The sequence below is a fragment of the Hippocampus comes genome, unplaced genomic scaffold (assembly GCF_001891065.2).
Source record: "Hippocampus comes isolate QL1 unplaced genomic scaffold, H_comes_QL1_v1.1 scaffold14, whole genome shotgun sequence".
Classification (NCBI taxonomy): domain Eukaryota; kingdom Metazoa; phylum Chordata; class Actinopteri; order Syngnathiformes; family Syngnathidae; genus Hippocampus; species Hippocampus comes.
The window spans coordinates 172,980-192,614 of NW_017805839.1; the positions used below are offsets into that span (position 1 = coordinate 172,980).

The 19,635-nt window shown below is 45.1% G+C and overlaps 1 protein-coding gene across 9 annotated transcripts in view; it reads right to left on the minus strand.

The window, feature by feature from the left end:
* Nucleotides 1–19,635, minus strand: part of prdm16 (PR domain containing 16) — a 217,717-nt gene that overhangs the window by 113,825 nt on the left and 84,257 nt on the right. For all 9 annotated transcript variants that reach the window (XM_019887927.1, XM_019887923.1, XM_019887924.1 and 6 more), the window contains one exon: nt 13,415–13,848. In XM_019887927.1, coding sequence (XP_019743486.1) covers nt 13,415–13,848 — 434 coding nt within the window. The remainder of the gene's footprint in view (nt 1–13,414; nt 13,849–19,635) is intronic.

Here is a 19,635-nt window from a genome sequence, read left to right on the forward strand (position 1 = left end):
AAAAAGTAAAATAGCAGAAAAGCACAAACCTCCACCAATGACAGCAATCTCCATCTTCATAAAAATGTACAAACAAGTGCAACTTAATGGCCCTCTGTCGGTGCCTAAAAGTGGTAATCATGGTCTACGCATTGACAACCGACTTTCGAAAAATGCTCAACGATGGCTTTTGTGAAAAAAAAAAAAGGTATCTGGAGAAAAACTAGGGATGGGGAAACATTTAGGATAGGCGACTCAGAATTGTCTAAGGTGATGGCCTGAATTGAGAAATTGTCATGATACACATTTCTTTACATGTGGGAGTTCATACGAAACAGCATCTGACTTTATGACCAAAAAAAAATGTGTCATTAATATGTTCATCCATTTTCGACTGCTAATCCTGCTCAGGGTCACGGCGGGTGAGCTGGAGCCAATCCCGACTGACTTTGAGTGCGAGCAGACGTACTTTCGATTGCTCGACAGTCAACGACAAGGCATCAAAAATAGGTTTCCTCCAATCATTTCATTTTTAATTGTTTCATCTTCGCTTGCATCTCAAGCCATCAACCAGTGTGGTCGTTGTACCATTCTGGACTTAAAAAAAAAAGAAAAAAAAAGAGAGGTGACATCCTATCGCATCTTGATTTCAGTGAATGGGGAGTTCCGCTTCTTCACCGTCTCTCATCAGCTGCATCGGACTCTCCAACTAAAATGAATGTGATCTCCCTTTGATTGGAAACCGTTCCTGGGAAAAGAGTGTGTCACCCTGCAACTATCGAATTAAATGGTACTGAAAACCTACTTCAGCTCAGGTTTAAAAAAAAAAAAAAAAAAAAGTTTCAAACTTCTCAAGAAGAGAGAGCTGAAAGTAACCGGAAGAGAAACGTGCGAGTCGTCCCGCAGCGCAGATGAGAAAGAGTAAGTGAGCCATGCAGAGGAAGTCAAAGAGCGAGAGGTGATGGTAAGATGACACTCTGCTACCTTTACCGACCCGCCCGCCGGGCCACTCTGTTACACGGACAAGATGGGAGGTATTAAGTGGCCGACTGTCCTGCCAGCTTGAGTTGCTGATCTGCTCTGCTCGCCTTAGTGGAAAGACAAACCCCCATCTTCACTTCGGTGGAGGAGTTTTGTTGTGATTTCGGTCTTCTCTTTCTCACCGGCAAACCTGAGAGGGCCGGTTTATCTGCGGATAGAGTGAAGGGAAGGGGAAATAGGGCGCCTTGCCATTTGAACACTAGAACTTTAAGCCAGCAACGCTTCGCCGATTCTCTCCCCGCGTCTTCCTCGACTGTAATGTAATGCTGACATCCACGGCAATATCCCCCCCCCCCTTTTTTTTTTTTCTCGCGGAGGAATACACAAATGACACAAACAGATCCTTATAATTGACGTCAAGCTGTTGTCGTCCTTCCACAATATTGGAAAATGGAAGCAGAAGCCAGCGGTTCCAGCGAGAGAGAAAAAGAGGGAACAATTTGCTCATTCTCAACCACGACACGGCGACTTGGGATGAAGGGAGGGGGGGGGGAAAGAAAGACACCCAATATCCAAAATCCCTCTCTCAGGGCCATCATGTGAAGAATTCCCCACCCCACCACCCCTCTTCTCCTCCGCTCGTACCCTCCCTCCCTCCTTTCCTCCTCTCTTCTTTTCTTTTTTAATCAAGCCGTCTGGGGTTGTCAGGTCTTTTGAGACGAGGACTCCCAGCCATGTGAAAAGTTAATCCCTTGTGGGCCTTCTTCTCCGTTGCGCTCATCTCCCTGGGAACACTGTGGTGGCTTGCAGGCAGGTGGCGGTGGGCTGATGGGGGCGGGCGGATGATGTGGGGGGCTGTATGAAGCGAGGGAGGGCGGGATGAACGCAAGGCCACCCTGATCAAGGGAGCGAGTGCTGCAGATCGTCCAGAATTCCTCATCCTTAACTTTGAAGCCCCCGTTTCAACTTGGGGGGTGGGGGGGGGGCGTCCTTCTCCCTATCGCCCATCGTCCGCCATCCTGCCACCCTCCCAACATCTCCGTACCCGAGCCTTCACGACGAGGCCTTTGGACGAGCTCCCCTGCCCGGCCGCCATAAAGAGTGGAGTGGATTTGCGGCATGGAGAGCTCATCGAGTGGCTCCAAAGGAAAACGGTTGTTGACGTTGGAGAGGGCTCTCCTGTTCCCCAGCCGCTCCTTTCCGAGTCGGTTCAATCTGCATGTCAGTGCGTCAAACTCCAGAAGCATTGACAAGACTCCGATAGAGGGCAAACTTGGGCTGATGTCGGGCCAGGAGTCCCCCAAATGAGCGACTCGATACTGCGAGTCCACAAGACGAAGAGACAAGCTCTCTTTTGTCACAGATCTTCGTGTCATTCTTATGACTTCCTCTCACAAAAGCGCTCCCTGGTAGTCCCAAGAAGACAGAGAGCCACACACTTGAATGCTTTGCTTGCGCTGCATCCCCCCCCCCCCCACTCCCCTTCCTTTGGCCTCCCACTTCGAGAAAAGTGCCATTGGAAATATAGACAGGCTCAGTCAGCCATCTTAATCCTTCTTCCCTGTCCATCTCATTCTGACCCCCCACACACTGTCTGTCTGTCAGTCTCTCACATACGCACACACACACTCATCTTCATCCTGCCTCCCACCTGATGTGGCCGAGCCCCCCTCTCTCTCTCTCTCTCTCTCTCTCTCTCTCTCGCTCTCTCCTCTTGAGAAAAAGAACTCGAAGGATGCCGAGTCTGTGTCGGAGGTGCGTGCAGAGAAAGATTCGGGGGAAATTGTAAAGGTCAGCACGGACTTTGTTCAGTCTGTGGGTTTATCTCGGCGACAGCGGGGCAGGACAATGGGGCCTCTCGCCGCGCAACAGAAACCCAAGCTGCGGCAGATAAATTACTTGGCTGATAAGACCGAATTAGAAGCACCAGGACTCCGGAGGCCAGGAAAAGAGGAGGAAAGCAGGGAGGGCCGGCATACTATTGAGGACGGCACGTGAAAGATCAATAAATCATAACCGAGAAGATCAGAATTGCGAGAGCGAGCTTGCGGAAGCAAATGCCATGCATCTTCCTGCGGCTAAAAACATGGCAGCTCACGACACAACAAAGAAAAACAGCACAAAACATAGCGTGAAGCGGTGTCTTTCAAAATGAAGACTTGAAGAGCTTTTTTAAAGAAAGGCGTCCGTCAAAGTCAAAACCTCTTGTTCATTAAATATGAACACAAGGAATGCAGCCTCAATATTATGACACTTTAGTTGAAGAAACATGCTTACATATGCTGTAAAATAAAAATGACATTATATTCACTGCAATTGCACTTTGCAAGGAGCAAAATAATTGTCACGGAATCTACCTAAATCTTGCAAACAAAATGAACCACTGACTGAAGTTAGAATTTTTCCTTTTCTGGACAACGTGGCAAGAATCTTGATCCTTGGATTTAAGGTATTTTTCAATTTTTAAAGGATGACCAAGGTCTCTCTCTCTCTCTCTCTCTCTCTCTCTCTCTCTCTCTCTCTCTCTCTCTCTCGCTCTCTCGCTCTCTCGCTCTCTCTCTCATATATATATATATACATATATATATATCCGATTCATGGACACCCTGGGCCTTATTTTTAATCCCTGTCTTGAGCAAAGCGCAGTCGAACTGTGCACATCTTACACTCATTTTCACCGACCCATTTTCACCGACGCAAAGCCTAGCAAAAACGCCAAAAGAGAGAAAATTCCACCTTCGCTTCATGTGAGACGTGCCGCCGGAACAAAAATAGTCAATTCGTCAAATCGACGCAATGTATTTGGCCACAAAAACACCGTCTCCCATCCTACCAAAGTTGTCGGTGGTATGGAATTTACAAAACATCCTACTCCATGTCTGCTACGTTCGACTCATCGAGAACAGAATACGAACGTGTTGGGGTAATGCCAAAAAAGTGGGCGACAATCCACCATCAAGAGATGGTGATTTTCAGTACACAATAACAGGGTGTGAGCATCTGCGTAGAAATGGAGGGATTTAAATAGGACACACACACACACATCCACATCCACATACACACACAAAAGGTGATTGGTCTGCGTCGCAAAAAGAAGAGGAAGATAACGGCGGGGCAAGGGGTGTTCGAAAGCTCACCAGTTCCACTGCTCACGCTCATCTCATGTACAAGTGAGCTGGAAATGTTTTCCGACAGTTGCCCTGAAGGTACGTACAGTACGACAACTTGAGGAATCATAACACCGCAAAATAACACCGACTTAAAAACGCTTTTCCATTTTGCAATGTGCACCATATTTGCAGGTCGCGGTAATCATCTTTTTTCATCCCAGGTCACACTCAATATGGATGTTTTTTTTTTTTTTGGCATAGCTTTGCAGATCACATGATCACATGGTTTAAACCTAAGAGTCTCAGCGTTGTATTTAGAAAGTTTTCCTGCATTGGTACTGGGTGGCACGCTGCGTACAAGCTCCAGCAAGCTCATTGACCCCCCCCACCCCAGGAAGATCGGCTCAGAGCACAATCGGTGTTCAATCAGACAAAATAGGGCCTTTCGATATGTGCAAAGGAAGGGCACACGAAATTTTGGTGTGAATTCTTGAATTTTATTGTGGTCAATTTTGCTAACAACAAAAGGGATTTTAAAAATACGGTCCGCAAATGCTCAAGGGGTGTTCATGGGAGAGGGGTATCTGCGAAGGTGGACACGTTTGGGCAAGGCAAGCGGCCCCAAAAAAAGCTCTGCACCTTTTGGAGCGTTCATGTTGAGATACAACTGACTTGCATAGATTGAATCCCGAGACTCAAAATAGGAGCGACCGCATTCGTCAGATGTTTCACACGCACAACGGAAAAGAAGCAACGACATCGATTCGTGAAATCTGTTTTCCGGAATGCTGACTAAAACCCAAATTAAGACATTACAGCAAACTTCCAGTGAGAGCTCGATTTAGTGAAGGAAATCTGACAGATTTGGGCTTACGCGCAGGGCAGCTCAGTTTCTAAGATGATTAATAGACACATGCGCATAGAACGGGCCTTTGTGTCCCAACATTTGACCTAAAACGTGGAGACGTCTCAGGGTGTAGCTGTTGTGTTGCGTTTGAAACAAACAACACCTTTTGAGGTCTTAAGTTTCTTTGCAGTGTTAGCCAGTATTTGTTCTGTGTGTGCTTGATGTACAGGGGCGGTCCCCAATCAAAACGTTACGAGAAACCAACCCAAAAGTAAGACAGCGATGGACGTTTGGGAAATGGTGATAAACCACTCAGGGCTGAACAATTCTAAACACAGAGCTGTGTGTTGAGTATGCGATTAAGGAAAATGTTAAGCACAACAGCCATGGGAACCTGATTAATAGGTCGCCACCTCCTGCCGAAATGCCAAGATGCAAATAGTATTACAATTTCACCCACGAGTGGAAAAACTGGGCGTACACAGTGGGGTGGGGATCCATGCATGGTGAACAGAGACTTTGCCCTGGAAGCCTTCGTCCTGTTAGCATGCGAATGAACAAAGAAATCCCACCATCCAAAGTGAGCATCGGTCGCTTTTTAAGGGCGGCGTTTTAGTACAATTCTCATGTTGGGGATTTGATGTCACAAAGCGGTGATCTACAGTGGTACTTGTGAAATTAATTGGTTCTGGAAGAAATTTCTAAACAACAAAATGTTGTAAGTCGAGACGCGTTTTCAATGTAAATGCCCTAATCCGTTCCAAGCCCCGCCCAAAATTCAGACCTAAATGTTTCCTAAAGCATAAAAATGCATCCAAATATGTAACAAATACATGTTACAATTAGATTATCGCACAATAAATGAGAGTTGTGCATAATGTAAAAAACTATGAATAGAGCGAAGAATAAACATGGTGGTCATTTAACTTTGAACCGCATCCTCAAAGGCAAACATCAGCTTAGTGAGCGATCGCCCGACTGGTGAACACGTTTTCTGGGTGACTCACATTTACGTAAAACCATTGGAACACCTCCTGGGGGAATGACCAAGACACTGTATCGACACCTAACTATCTATCTACACACATAGACACATTCGGTAGAGGTCCCGCTTAGCCAATGGGATGCCAGGAAGATGCCAGGTAATAGCCAATGGCAGAGCAGCTATAAGTACGTTGCTTTCACGAAACTCGGAGCTGCGACTCGCAGCCCATACTGTATTTTTACCTTTCGTATCTTGAAATATCTTGTCACAAGAGGCAATATTTTCCTGTTGAGGCGTTTCGTAACTTGAAAATTTCGTATGAAGAGACGTTCGCAAGTAGAGGTACCACTGTATCTGGAGTCGAGTCACCTTTGATGACTTCTTGGAAAGTAAAGTAATGGACTTATCACAGCGGCGAAGGAAGGAAAAGGGTAAGTTGAGCAAATAAATGTAATCAACAGCATAAACGGCATTTGATAAATGTGAAGACTGCGGTCATTGTCTGTTCCTGGCCCGAGGCTCTCCAACTGATGGGCCTATTCATCAGGGCGGTGATGAACGATGGGGCTTTATCTCGCTACATATAGATAGAGGGGAGAGGGGGCGGGGGGGGGGGGTCAAGGCGCAGGGCAGTCGTTACCTGGGCTTGGCCACCAGGGAATAGAGGGCCCATGTGCGAGTTTTAAATGGATGTTCAAAGCAATGTGCAAAGAGAAACCTTGCGTAATAATGGATTGCATTGTGGGGGACATGCGTGAGGGCACTGTGTGTGCGTGCGCGTGTTACTCGGGCAAACAAGAGGTCCTATTGAAAATGCTCGGCTGGAGCGGTTGCGGTCGAAAATCAATGACCAAGTAATAACAGGCCAAATCCCAGCGACAACATTTGTCAAGTTCCACTCTCGCGAACGATGGATGACTTTGCCGCATGCGTTTCCTCGGGAGCCCGCGCCACTTTCATCTGATTTATTTACCAATCTAATTAACAGATGTGGTAACGAGTTATGAACAAATGAGAAGGCATCAAGCTTCTAATCAAACCTGACAATTAATTTGCTGCCCCGCTTCCTCATTATCAGCTAGCATGTTCATTGAGAATAATTGACAACAGTACGTGCTAGCCCACAGGAGCCTGAAGTAAAAAAAAAAAAAAAGTCTAATGCTGCTGCGGTGATTCTCTGGGTAACAGTGACCATATGTTTAATATTAGATGGAATCTGTTCCACCGGAGTGCTCCGAAAGCTGAGAAAATTGGATTAAATTGGCTAATGGCATGTTTAAAACCTACATAAAATGAACGTGAGTGGAAGATATTACAGCACGCCAAGCTGGGGGACTTTAGGGCTTATTCTCCCTCTGGTGTTTTTTGCGCCATGGGTAAACTTGGGGTTTCTGTCAAAGTCAAATGATGATGACGGAAAACCGCACACTGCTGGTCAATAATACCGCTATTTAAAAAAAAAAAAAAAAAAAACATCCATACATAGATGCATGCATACATACACTGCACACACATATGTGATAAACCTTTTAATCGACAAATATCCACTGAGACTCTGTATCAAGAGAAGCCCTAGATGGCTTTTTTTTATTATTTCTTTTTTTCTTTTCACTGTTAAATGGCTACAAAGGAGAAGTGCTCTCAGCTTTAGGCCACGTTCTTCAGAGCGTGCCTCTGATTTGATTCATAAAAGACATGATAATGACCCCATTTATGTGGAGCGCCGCATTCGCAGTAGGGGGCTCAAGTTAACTCGGATGATGGGAGGACTTTCGGCGGGCACAGATGTTTGGAACAAATTGACTTCCGCAGTGACGAAAAGATTGATCTTTTAACTGCATACGGAGCCACCTCGCCTCTTCGGCAATATTAGACAAATGCTAAGAGTGCCCTGGCCTCCAGTGGACACTGTAAAATCAAGGGGGTGGGGGTGGGGGTGCAAAAATTGACATTCTATATAATTGCATTCCTATTAACTGTTAAAATGGAAAAGCGAACAGTTTGAAATGGAAACAATGTTGATAAATATTGAGATGATACCAAACCAAACCATACCATACCATCAGAATCATAATAATAATAATAACAATTAGGCAGAGTCCAAATAATGAAGATAAAAAGCATGGTTCTGTAGCAAGCCAACAACAAATCGAAACGTGTTTCAAGCTGCCCTGCCGGGACATCTTCGGTATTTTAGGCATAGCAACCCTCCGCAAGCAAAACACAAAAGGCAAGCAAACAATGATGGAGGCGAGAGGTGGGTCAAGGCAGATAAGTGTAAAGGTGCGCCAGGACTCCTTTGCTGTAATGTTCAAGAGACATGAACATTTGCTTGGCTCAGTCTGATAAACAGACAAAAAAAAAAAAAAAACTGAAGAGAATGAGGTGAGCAAAAGGTGAGAAAAGCCAGATATCAGGGGAAAAAAAGAAAAAAAGAAAAAAGATTGACTGGCAAACTTTAGATGAGGTAAATGCTTCACGCCATTGCCGGATAGTCACATGTCACATAGGAATTTGGCTTTATATAAGAATAACCACGAGACATCTTGGCCTATCACTATGTCAACAAGAGGGTAAACAGAAGAGCGAGCATATTTTCTCCTCTTTCCACACATCACTGGATGAATGGCACTGATATGGAAAATCGCCCCACAAAAAGTCAACAGAAAAAGAATGTAAGACGGGCAGAAAGCCGTTTGCCTTTTTGCAACAAAGTCATCCCGCTGGCCCAAAAAGAACAAATATGGCGTCGCCGCCGATGTATTCTTAGAAATTGTTGTCGTCCCTTTTGGTATATTTTATTGGGATCCACTGAAAGTGCAATTTTCAAAAGGTGTGCACCTTGACAACCTTTCTAATGCTCTTCTAACATGCTTGAAATGTTTTGTGCCCAGCTTGTCATTAAATCATTGACACAAAATATTAGAAACCTCTGCAAATAAAGATTAAACATGTTGTGAGATGAATACCTCTCTGACAGTGGCAGTTAAAAAAATTGACTGATTATTATTTTTTTACTTAATGTACTGGATTATCAGTTTTCAACTGTGCGCCCAAAGAGATCATCAGGTGTGCTGTGAGGTAGGTAAGGTAAAGGTAAAAATACAGCTTGGGCTGCTACTCGCAGCTCCGAGTTTCATGAACGCAACATACTTACAGCTGCTCTGCCATTGGCTACTACCGAGCAGCTTCCTGGCATCCCATTGGCTAAGAGGGACCTCTATCGTATGTGTCTATGTGAGTCATTCGCCCCCTCGGCCCTGAGGCGTTCCGATAGTTTTACGTAAATGTGAATCACACAGAAAAAGTGTTCACCAGTTGGGCCGCTCACTATGCTGATGTTTGCCTTGGACATTTTCAAAGGACTGTTAAAAACAAACATCCTTGGATCAGCGCTTTACAAAACGCCAGACAAAAACCACTTCCGAAAGACAACATGAACTAAAGAGGGCAAAAAACGATGAGAACACAGTTAAAAGTTAAATGACCATCATGTTTATTCTTTACTCTCTTTGTTTTTTACATTATGAACAACTCTCATTTACTGTGCAATAATCTAATCGTAATATGTATTTGTTACATATTTTGATGGATTTTTATGCTTTAGGAAACATTTATGTCAGAATTTGGGAGGGGCTGGGAACGAATTATGGCATTTACATGGAAAACACGTCTTGACTTACAAAATTTTCTAGTCAAGAAATTTCTCCCAGAACATATTAATTTTGTAAGTAGAGGTACCACCGTACACATCAGGGCAAGGTGCAATTTCTGTGATTTTTCATCTCAGGGTTCGAAACGCGGACGAGTAATTGCTCTTTTTACACGCACGCAAGAGCATCGCGCCCTGCTTTTGCCAAACGCGTCCTCGTGTGGTGTCATTTGCCTTACATCTGAACAGGAGGCGTTAGATCAGTGAGTCGCTATAGCCCAAGCCATTGTAGCATGACACGTCTCTATCAATAGGGAGAACCAGGCCAATCTCGCAGCCAGATAATAGCCGCGGCCGCCCTGACAGCAGATCCCCCGCACGGGACCTCGTTGAGGGCTTCAGCTCCCCTCTGCTCGCGCAGGTCTTTCTATCCTGGGGGGGGGTTGGCGCTGCTGACACACACACGCACACTCACATACTGTAGACTTGGGGCCCCGGTGTTCTATCATGTTGCGCTAAAGGGGGAGCATAATGGTTTTTAAATGGATGACTCGGTGCAGGCCCAAAGAGCCCCCGTGTGAGACAGAAGAGAATGGCCATGGCCTGCAGCAAAGCAGCTCTTAGATTGAGCTGTCCGTCTCGCTGAAATGGGTCTGAATTAACACCTCTTCCAGTCCCCCGATGCCCCCGAGACGGACAATAGCGGGCTTCCTCTCTGCCTTCCTCTTCTTTCATGCCATTCAAGCCTCCACAACACGGCTTAACTCCCACTCACAAGTCCCGAGAATGACATCGTCTATGCAACGCTTTTCAAGTTTTACTAACACGTTCAAATTTCAAATCGGGTGAGTTACTTGGGGATTGATTAAATATTTAGATGCATCTTTTTAAAAATGTATTAAAATATTTTGTACAATTTTGAAAGATACCATTGGAGGGCAACCATACTGATTTGGTGTTTTGGTCATCATCATTATGATCGTTATTATTATTATATGTGGCGGCCCAGTGATCGAGTGGTTACCGCGCCCACCTCACAGTGCAGGGGTCGTGGGTTCGATGCCGGCTCAGGCCTGCCTCCGTGGAGTTTGCATGTTCTCCCCGTGCCTGCGTGGGTTTTCTCCGGGTACTCCGGTTTCCTCCCACATTCCAAAAAACCTGCTTGGCAGGCTGATTGAACACTCTGAATTGTCCTAAGGTGTGAGCGTGAGCGCTGATGGTTGTTCGTCTATGCGTGCCCTGCGATTGGCTGGCAATCTGTTCAGGGTGTCCCCCGTCTATTGCCCGAAGACAGCTGGGATAGGCTCCAGCATGCCCAACGACCCTTGCGTGGATAAAGCGGTTCAGAAAATGGATGGATGGATTGTATGTATTGCCGTTGAGGGCTGGGGCGAGAGCCTATCCCAGCTGACTTGAGGCAAAAGTAAGGGTACACCCCCCAATTGGTTGCTAGTCCTATACAGACATAGAGAGACAACCAACCATTCACACATCACTTTTCGAGGGGGAGTGAGTGGGGGCGGCGTAACGTACTTTGCCTCACTTCTCGCACAGGTCTGCCTGTCTATTTGTCTAAGAGCAGAGGCATTAGATGAGTCGATGGTGAAAAGGGGCGCACGGTTCTCCTCAGGGAGTCTGTCGGTGATTATCAACAGGCCAACTGTTATGACTGTCTGCGATAAGGGTCTGGGCGAGGAGAGCCCCTGAAGGGCTCCAGCAAGCCCCGAAGTAGACAGGAAATGTGAAGCAATAATACGGCCTGAGACACAGTCAGGAGGAGGCCAGACGGATCAATCGCTCATCTGCGATTGGGGAGCAAACACCACATGTTTTTTTTTTTTGGTTTTTTTTTTTGCTTGAATGGAAACAGAAGGGACCTCAGGGGGAACAATCTCATCGTAAAAATAAAGAAATAAATCATGAATGACTCCCAACGTTTATCAAAATAAAAGTCGAAACTGTATCGTGGATTTTTTTTTTTTTCTATTGAGTGTCTGTGAACGCCTGTTCGAAACGAAGCCGTTGGTGAAACGTAACATGCCGATGAATATGCAGCTGTCGGGCACGGTGGGAGAAAAGAAAGTAAATACTTTGCGCGTGTCATTTTTGGAGCGTTGCCCTTTGCACCTTGAATGGCGACGCATAATATGAATGTTAAACAAGGAAAGCGCGCGCTGCCGCTCAGCATGTGTGCGGCGGCGTTCTTTAATCACTAACACATTCGACAACTGCCCCTAACGCAATGAAGGACGTGTAAGGAACCGACACCAAGCTCATTCGGCGCTAAGCGTACCTCAGCGGCACTCAGTTCAGTGAGCATCAAAGATTTACATTTTCGCTTTGGAGCGGGGGTGTGTGCAGTTTTTATTTGAAATGGATGGATTAAGACAACAGTGTCACCATCCGATTTTGTAGGAGAAGTTAAGCAAGTCTGATGCAAATTTCTTTGAGTTACACCTTTGTTATTTTTTAAAAAATGTTTCAATATGCATTCATTTATTCTTGTTCTACTACTTTGACAGATATCACCATCCAGAGTCCGCTGAAGGATTCCACAGCTGACTTTGGGGACATGCAGAACTTGTAGCCAGTCAATCGCCAGGCACATACAGATGTACAACAATTCCCACTCATGGTCGCCATTTCAATATTATTTTTTTTTCCATATGCAGGATATATGTTTTGTGCTATTTGAAGGTTTTTATGGGAACAACTGTTTGGCCCTGAAACTTCCTATTCCGGTGATTCCCATGGGCAAACCTATATGCGTTTAAGGGGGAAAAAAAGAACAAAACAAATCCTCTTCTACCTCAGGGGATGCTTCACATTTTTCATTTTCATGTTCATGAATGGGTGGTCATGGGCCATGCAGGAAGCCATCCATATAGGAGACACTTCCAAATAATGGTTCGTAAATTGTAACTTGTTCAACACTTTTTGTTTGTTTGTTTGTTTTAACATTTCCTTTTTTTATTTGAGCAACCACTTCAAAAATCCAAATACCACAATTTCAGCATGTGCAGAAAAATCTACAAAGTTGCACATTACGGCGGTGCTCCGATCTAAATTGTGGGACCTTGCGGGGTGGTCTGCGCTCAACTAAGCATCCCCAAGATTAGCTACACTGTTAAAAAAAAAAAGTTATGGGCAGTGACGGAGCAGCCCAACATGGAATCAGTGACATGAAAAGCGAGCCAGAATATTTCACGTCCGATTGGCCACACCGGAGAGAGAAAGGAACAGACAGAGACCAGTTGACTTTCTTCTCTTAACGAGCTTACTGAAGCAACTTCAATATCGCCTAATGTCAAGTCAAAATGAAAATTAATAGTGCAATATGCCGCCATCGCATTCGGTCATGCTTCTTCCATTTCCATATCGGGTGGCGTGACCAAACGAGCATGCCCGCTCGGGCCGACGCCCAGAAAAGCTGATACCTCCACTAATCAGCGAGATTTTTCCATCTGACATCGCTGTGCAGCGAGATAGGTCGACGAGCGTGTTTAGTGTGTGTGTGTGTGTGTGTGTGTGTGTGTGTGTGTGTGCAGTCAAAGATGAGGGCCAATCATGAGATGGGGATGCAAATGGAGCCGGCTCCTGCTATGATGATGAGATAGATGCCTGTGAATGAACTGTGATTGCTGGAAATGTGAACGTGTGAAGGCAGAGGGACTCATTCATCACTCGGCCTCCTCGCAGCATTACTTGCCGCCCCCACCCTTTGAGTCACGGGTCTTTCCGTTAATGTCCTAGGCACTCACTGTATTGCACCGAGGAGGTCAAAGGTGATGAACAGTTGCTACGAAGACGAAAAAAGGGCATCGGAAACAAAGCACAAAGAAGCCGGTCTTGGTTCGTACCTCCCATCCGAAAGAGCTGCCCTTGCTGTGCAGACCGAACCTCTCGCCGGCTCCGATGCGAGTCTTGGCCCAAACGCCCAAGCCCGCACCCGGTACCGAAGACTCCCGCAGCTCCAGATCGGCGGGAATCGGAATGTCGTCGGGAATGTAGACGGGCGCCTCGTAGGGCGAGCCTTCCTTGGGCGTGGTGAAGTCCCGGTCATTGCTGCTGCTGTTGTTGTTGTGGAGGTGATGGTGGCTGTTGTACATGTGGGGGTGCAGCAGCAGGTGGTGGTTGTTGTTCGGATGGGAGGGGGTCGGTGAGGGCAGGGGAGACATGTTGATGACGCCGTCCTCGGCCTCGTCTTCGGGACTGTCAGTGCAAAAGCCCCCGGCGGCCAAGCCCGGGAGGTCGGCCTCCGCGTCGTACATGCTGTCCGCTGGCTCACTGTCATCTGAGAACACAAAAGACACGCCGCTGTTAAAAGACTCTTCGGAAAGTCGCATTTCAGGAATCTTGACGCCACCGCTTTTCCGTAACCTTTGTGGGAAAACGTCATGGGGTGTTGGCAAAATGAAAGCGCGCTTCCCTTCATCTCCACTTTTCAGAACTGACATCGATGAGGATGCATTTAAAAGTTAAATGACCATCGTTTTTATTCTTTACTCTGTTCATTGTTTTTTACACTATGGACAACTCTCATTTATTGTACAATAATTTAATTGTAACATATTTGTTACATATTTTGATGCGTTTGTATGCTTTATTTCTGAATTTTGGGGGGCTTGGAACGGATTAGGGCATTTACATGGAAAACGCGTCTCGACTTACAATTTTTTTTTCATAAGTAGAGGTACCACTGTATTTTATTTTATTTTATTATCTTTTATTTTTCAAAAAGGTCCTATATGAACCTGGACTGGCCGACCCCAAAATGACATCAGCTGTGTTTTTCATCAACTCGTCTCCCCTCCATGCAGCGGAGCACGACAGCTTGCAAGCTCTTCCCAGGTTGTCCTTAGCACCAACGAGTTACTATTACTCTTGTATTTATTTTTGTTTAATAGCGTGCGATGTTTGAAATACATCACTCATAAGTGCAGTGCGAAGGTTACGTTTCAGTGTTGTCATTCGAATGAGGTTGTACGGGAAGTACTTGGAGATGGATTGAATGAGCTCATCAAACACTTGTGGAATCATGGAAGCTCATTCACGGCAACAGATCATCCTTTTTTTTTTTTTTTTGTTCTTGGCTAAATATTTGGCCTCCTGCCCGGCGACAGATGTGGTCTGTGAACGCTGTTAAATTAACTGACATGTAAATTTTTAATGTGAAACGTAAAACTAGCAAAGCGCGGGACAGCGGCTGCCCAGCGCCTGGCAAAGCTGACGCCGCCGGTCCACGAGGCTCCAGGAGACATATCGCATAAAGTCACAGCAGTAAAATGCTGCCTTTTATGACCGATTCTGCGTCATCCAGCTATTTTGACGGGAAAATACTTTTTTTTTTTTTTTTAATGATCACCGTTGCATAGGACTTTGGCTCGGGCGCACAGCGCCCACTGTACAATCAAAAATGTTTTCAGACTGCTCAACACTTTTTTTCCCCCTTTGCCATCACTTCTTTCACTCCTCTACGCTCACTAACACTTGACCCACCGAGAGCGTCGAGACAGCCTTGGAAAATCTATTAAATTTGGCTTTAACAGCCTGTGTGCACATAAAAATGTACATATGACTTGACTGAATGTACACTCCTCATATGTACTTCATTAAATTGCATGGGAAGGGAAAAACAATAAATAAAAGTTAGTTTTACACGTTTCTTAATCAATTCAAAATGAAGTCAATTTCTTAACTCTGGTTTAATATGCATCTAATTCATCTTTTCACTTTTTTCTTTTTTCGCCGAGGTCTCAAAGGATTTGTCAACACTCAAGTTTGCTTTTCTTTTGAATAAATGAGAAATATTTTGTTGCCAGATTGATCTGCGTCACCTTCGTCACAAATATTTACAAATCACAAAAGAGTCTCAAAGGGCGTCACGGTTCAAGTTCGGCGACATCCTCTGATCTACCTCCCCTCACCTCACGCATCAAAGCAAAAGCAAATTTGCTAGAGCCAGAATTGTGTCTACGTGACACTTTGGGCAGGCTTTACAAAGTTGGACAAACTGATCATGTTCTACCGGTGTCATGGCACTCTGTTCTTGTTCCATTTGTAAGTTCGTCTTAAAATCAACTTTGGGGTATGTAGCTCAAAGGTTTAAGATTTTTTTTTTTTTTTTTTTTAGACGAGTCTTTCCCCAAACATTTTCAGCACACCACCTCGAACAGTTAGCACACGCCCAACCTATGTTTAATTATTAAAAAAAAAAAAAAAAAAAATGTAGTTCACACAAATTGAAGAACAAGTGCTCATAATTAATCATAATTTTTTAAAAAAAGCATGTAAATGGGTGATTATTATACCAGACCACTATTTCACTTTTAACATCCATTTTGAGAGGCCCTGCTGTAGACTGTAAAAATCCGAAAGAGGGAAAAAGAGGAGGAGGCGGAGAAAAGTGATGACCGGGCTGCTTTTAGACCTCTCTGTGTTCATTTTTTTCTGAGTCTCAGACAGCCAAAGGAGAGATGTTAGCTTCGCCTCCCAAAGGACCTCTTAAGAAAACATCATGGCCAGATAGTGCCTTTCTCTCCTTGGCTCCCGATGTTGTTCTTTCTCTCTGCTCCTCTCGCCATCTCCTTCTCTTTTACGGGCAGCTATTTATCCTGATTACATCAGGGGTCAATCATTAATTCGCACCTTGGGGGTCCCGAGGCTGGCTGCGGCTACAATGGTCTGCTTGTGTTCAGTGGCTGTTATTGCAGCGGAAAAACTCCGCCTGCGAGCCAGGCGCGAGCCACACCAAGGCGTCCAATTGGAGTTGATAAATCAGAAATGCACCCTTAAAAAGAGCCCTTTGGTTGGGAACAAAGCTTTCTACAAAGAAAATTGTTAAGGGCAGGTGTGACCTCGGACGCAAGCGACAGCTGGAGGGGAGCCGCTACTTCACTGAAACGCGTGAGGTCAAAACGGTGTGGGTCAAGATGATATCGTGTAGCGGCGGCGCGGCGGCAGTCGTGCGGTTGGTATGAAAATACGCCGCAAAGACTAAAGTAGGCTTGCAAAGGTAAAGGGGCGAATATATAGATAAAATCCCGATAGCAATCAGTGTTACCATGGCAAAATAACTTGACACGGAGCTGCAAATCAGCAGCCTGATCATAGGGTCTTACAACGGGTAAAGTGTTTTGCGGTGGAGTTTATAATCAGAGCACGCCGGACTTAAACGCAGAGATACGAATCTGCCCTCGTCATTTTCTGCTGTCTGCCTGGACGTATACAAACATGTGCTCTGTAGCCTGCACAATAAGGTGGACTGTTAACCCAGGCTGAGGGGAAAAAAAAAAAAAAAAAAAATCACTGCAAAGATTACATCTGCTAAGAAATCTCCAAATAGGACCCAAAGCACTAATAGAGGCGGGGCGGAATAACAAGGAATCTCACTAAAATGGTAATCAAATAAACAATCGTAATTGCATACAGGCGTACCGAACGTTAAAAAAAGCTCTGCGGATCCCAAGCTTCGATGGACGTCAACAACGGTGAAAGCTTTCAGAGCCAGGTACCATGGTTTGCAAGAGCGTGGTGGTGGCTCAGAGAACAATAAAACAGAGCTGGAAATAAGACGTGTGCGCCATCGGCGGCCATCATAAAGCGCACGCGTCCTATTTCCCTGTCCAATACACACACACACACACGCGGGCACGCACACACGCCCGCACGCACGCTCACAGAGTATCTTTCTCCGCCCGTAAAGTGATCTGGTTCAATTCAAAAGCGAAAGGCAGCCACTGATGAAAGGACAGTATCCAGGGAAATGTCCAAACTATGCGGAATCGTTCCCATGACTCCAAATATGGGGAGAAAAGAACGTCTCGTGGAACTGGGTGGAAAAAGCGAGAACGTGTGGATTATGACAGATCTGAAAAATAAACTCAGCCGGACGTGACCAAAACATTTTGAAGAGTACACGTGCGCTCCGAAGAGTGAGGTGCATGCAACCGCCGAACAGCCCGACGGACAGCTGATGCTGCTTTCCGACTGCACCGGGCTGCGATGGTTGTTTGAATTGGTTGTTTTACCTACCACCCAGAAACGGCAAAATTCACAAAAACCCACTGGCAACGTGCTAGCAACCTGCGTCGGTGGAGTATGAGACTTTCCTGCTGGCCAAAGTAAGGAGACGAGTAACATGACGAGTAACTCAACCAATGATTGGTCAATGTACCTGCTAGCATCAAATGGAAATTCATGAACTTGTTATGGCTGTCATGATACGCCACTAGCACTGATAGTTGAACAGAGATGCATCATTTGCAGTAAATAACCCTCCATCCATCCGTTTTCTGATCTGCTTATCCTCACAAGGGTCGCGGGGGGTGCTGGAGCCTATCCCAGCCGTCTTCGGGCAGTAGGCGGGCGACACCCTGAACCGGTTGCAGGCCAATCGCAGGGCACACAGAAACGAAGAACCATTCACGCTCACACTCACACATAAGAACAATTTCGATTGTTGCATATGAACCTGCCACGCATGTTTTTGGAATGTGGGAGGGCCATATGAACCTGCCACGCATGTTTTTGGAATGCAGGAGGAAAACGGACTACCCGGAGAAAACCCACGCAGGCCCGGGGAGAACATGCAAACTCCACACAGGAAGGTCGCAGCCAGGATCAAACCCACGACCTCTGCACTGCGGGGTCGACACGCTAACCACTGGACCACCATCAAGATCAAATGAACAAATTCAAATTAGAAATGTGTGTGAGGGAAAACTGAAAACCTCTAAGGTGTATTTTTTTCCACCAAGAGGTGCCATTTTCTTTCGAGATGACGTATAAATGGAAGCATGCTACCAGGCAACCCATTAAAAAAAAAAAAAGTACGAACCGAAAAGGAGGTAGTGAGTTGGGGCTAAGGTGTGTATTTTGTGTGTGTTTACATGGAAGTCGTGAGAGTGCAACGGGGGCACCGTCAGCTACAATAGCAGCAAGCCACTCCGAATGAAAACACCACCCTGTTTCCCCTTGTAAAAGCACCAGGGAACATTTCCAAGCAACACGCAAAGCTCAAACTGGGCGTCCTCACAGGGAATGAGTGCATGAAGAGAGCCGGAAGACATGTGGAGGACGCAAATGGACGAGATGAGTGAGAAAGCGCAGCCTCCAAAGGCACATATGTATTCCCTTACAGAGGCACGTATGCCCATTCCTTATAAATATACAAAAAGTACTCAACTGCGCAAAGGTCTTAGAGCAACTATGTTGACAAAATTGTATGATTTGCCTGTGGGTTTTTTTTTTTTTTTTTTGTAAATAATGGTTGTTGGTTTTTAGAATGGTTTACTGTCTGGTATGTATGGGACAATCAAAAGTGGCTTGATCAATGTTGATTTTTTTTTTTTTTTGGAGGGCGATGCCAAATCTGATATTCAACAAAATGTTGACAACCGATCGATCAATCTACCAATTTAATGAAAAAAAAATTATAAAATGAAATGAATAAAATAACTACTCTTTTAGCCCCTTAACACTTACATGAAGAAAAATATGAATTGGACTCTTTTACAATACTTTGACCTTGACTATTTGCTTAACTTTACAACAGAGAGAATAATGAGAAAAATTCGGCAGAATTTTTGCTGATTTTATTTTGGGGGTGGGACGGAAATGTTTGACTATATATTTAAGGTGACTATACTTCAGGTATTTAACCCAGCCACATGTATACTATACATCGACTAAAAAAATGTATCTGGATCCAGATGATTTGATTTTGTGCAACCCCTTGATGAAAGCAAATTCAACAGCATATTTATTCAGTGTAGACTTTTGCACAGTGCTGAATATGAACAAACAATCGGTTAACTCTTTTAACGAGCAGCTATTCCATGACAATACATCTCATTTTATTATAATCAATAGTCACAATTTTGACTTCCCATGATATTGCTTCTCAACTTCCAACTGAGTCCAATGTCCCATCTGGCTAACCATAATATGTCAACCAACACGTACTGTTATTGCAACGCGACAAATGCACATGTACTGTACAACGGTGAGTAGAAGTGTTATTGATGACATTTATACAGAAAACAAAAAGCGGAAAGGGAAAAAAAAAAAAAAAGAGCCG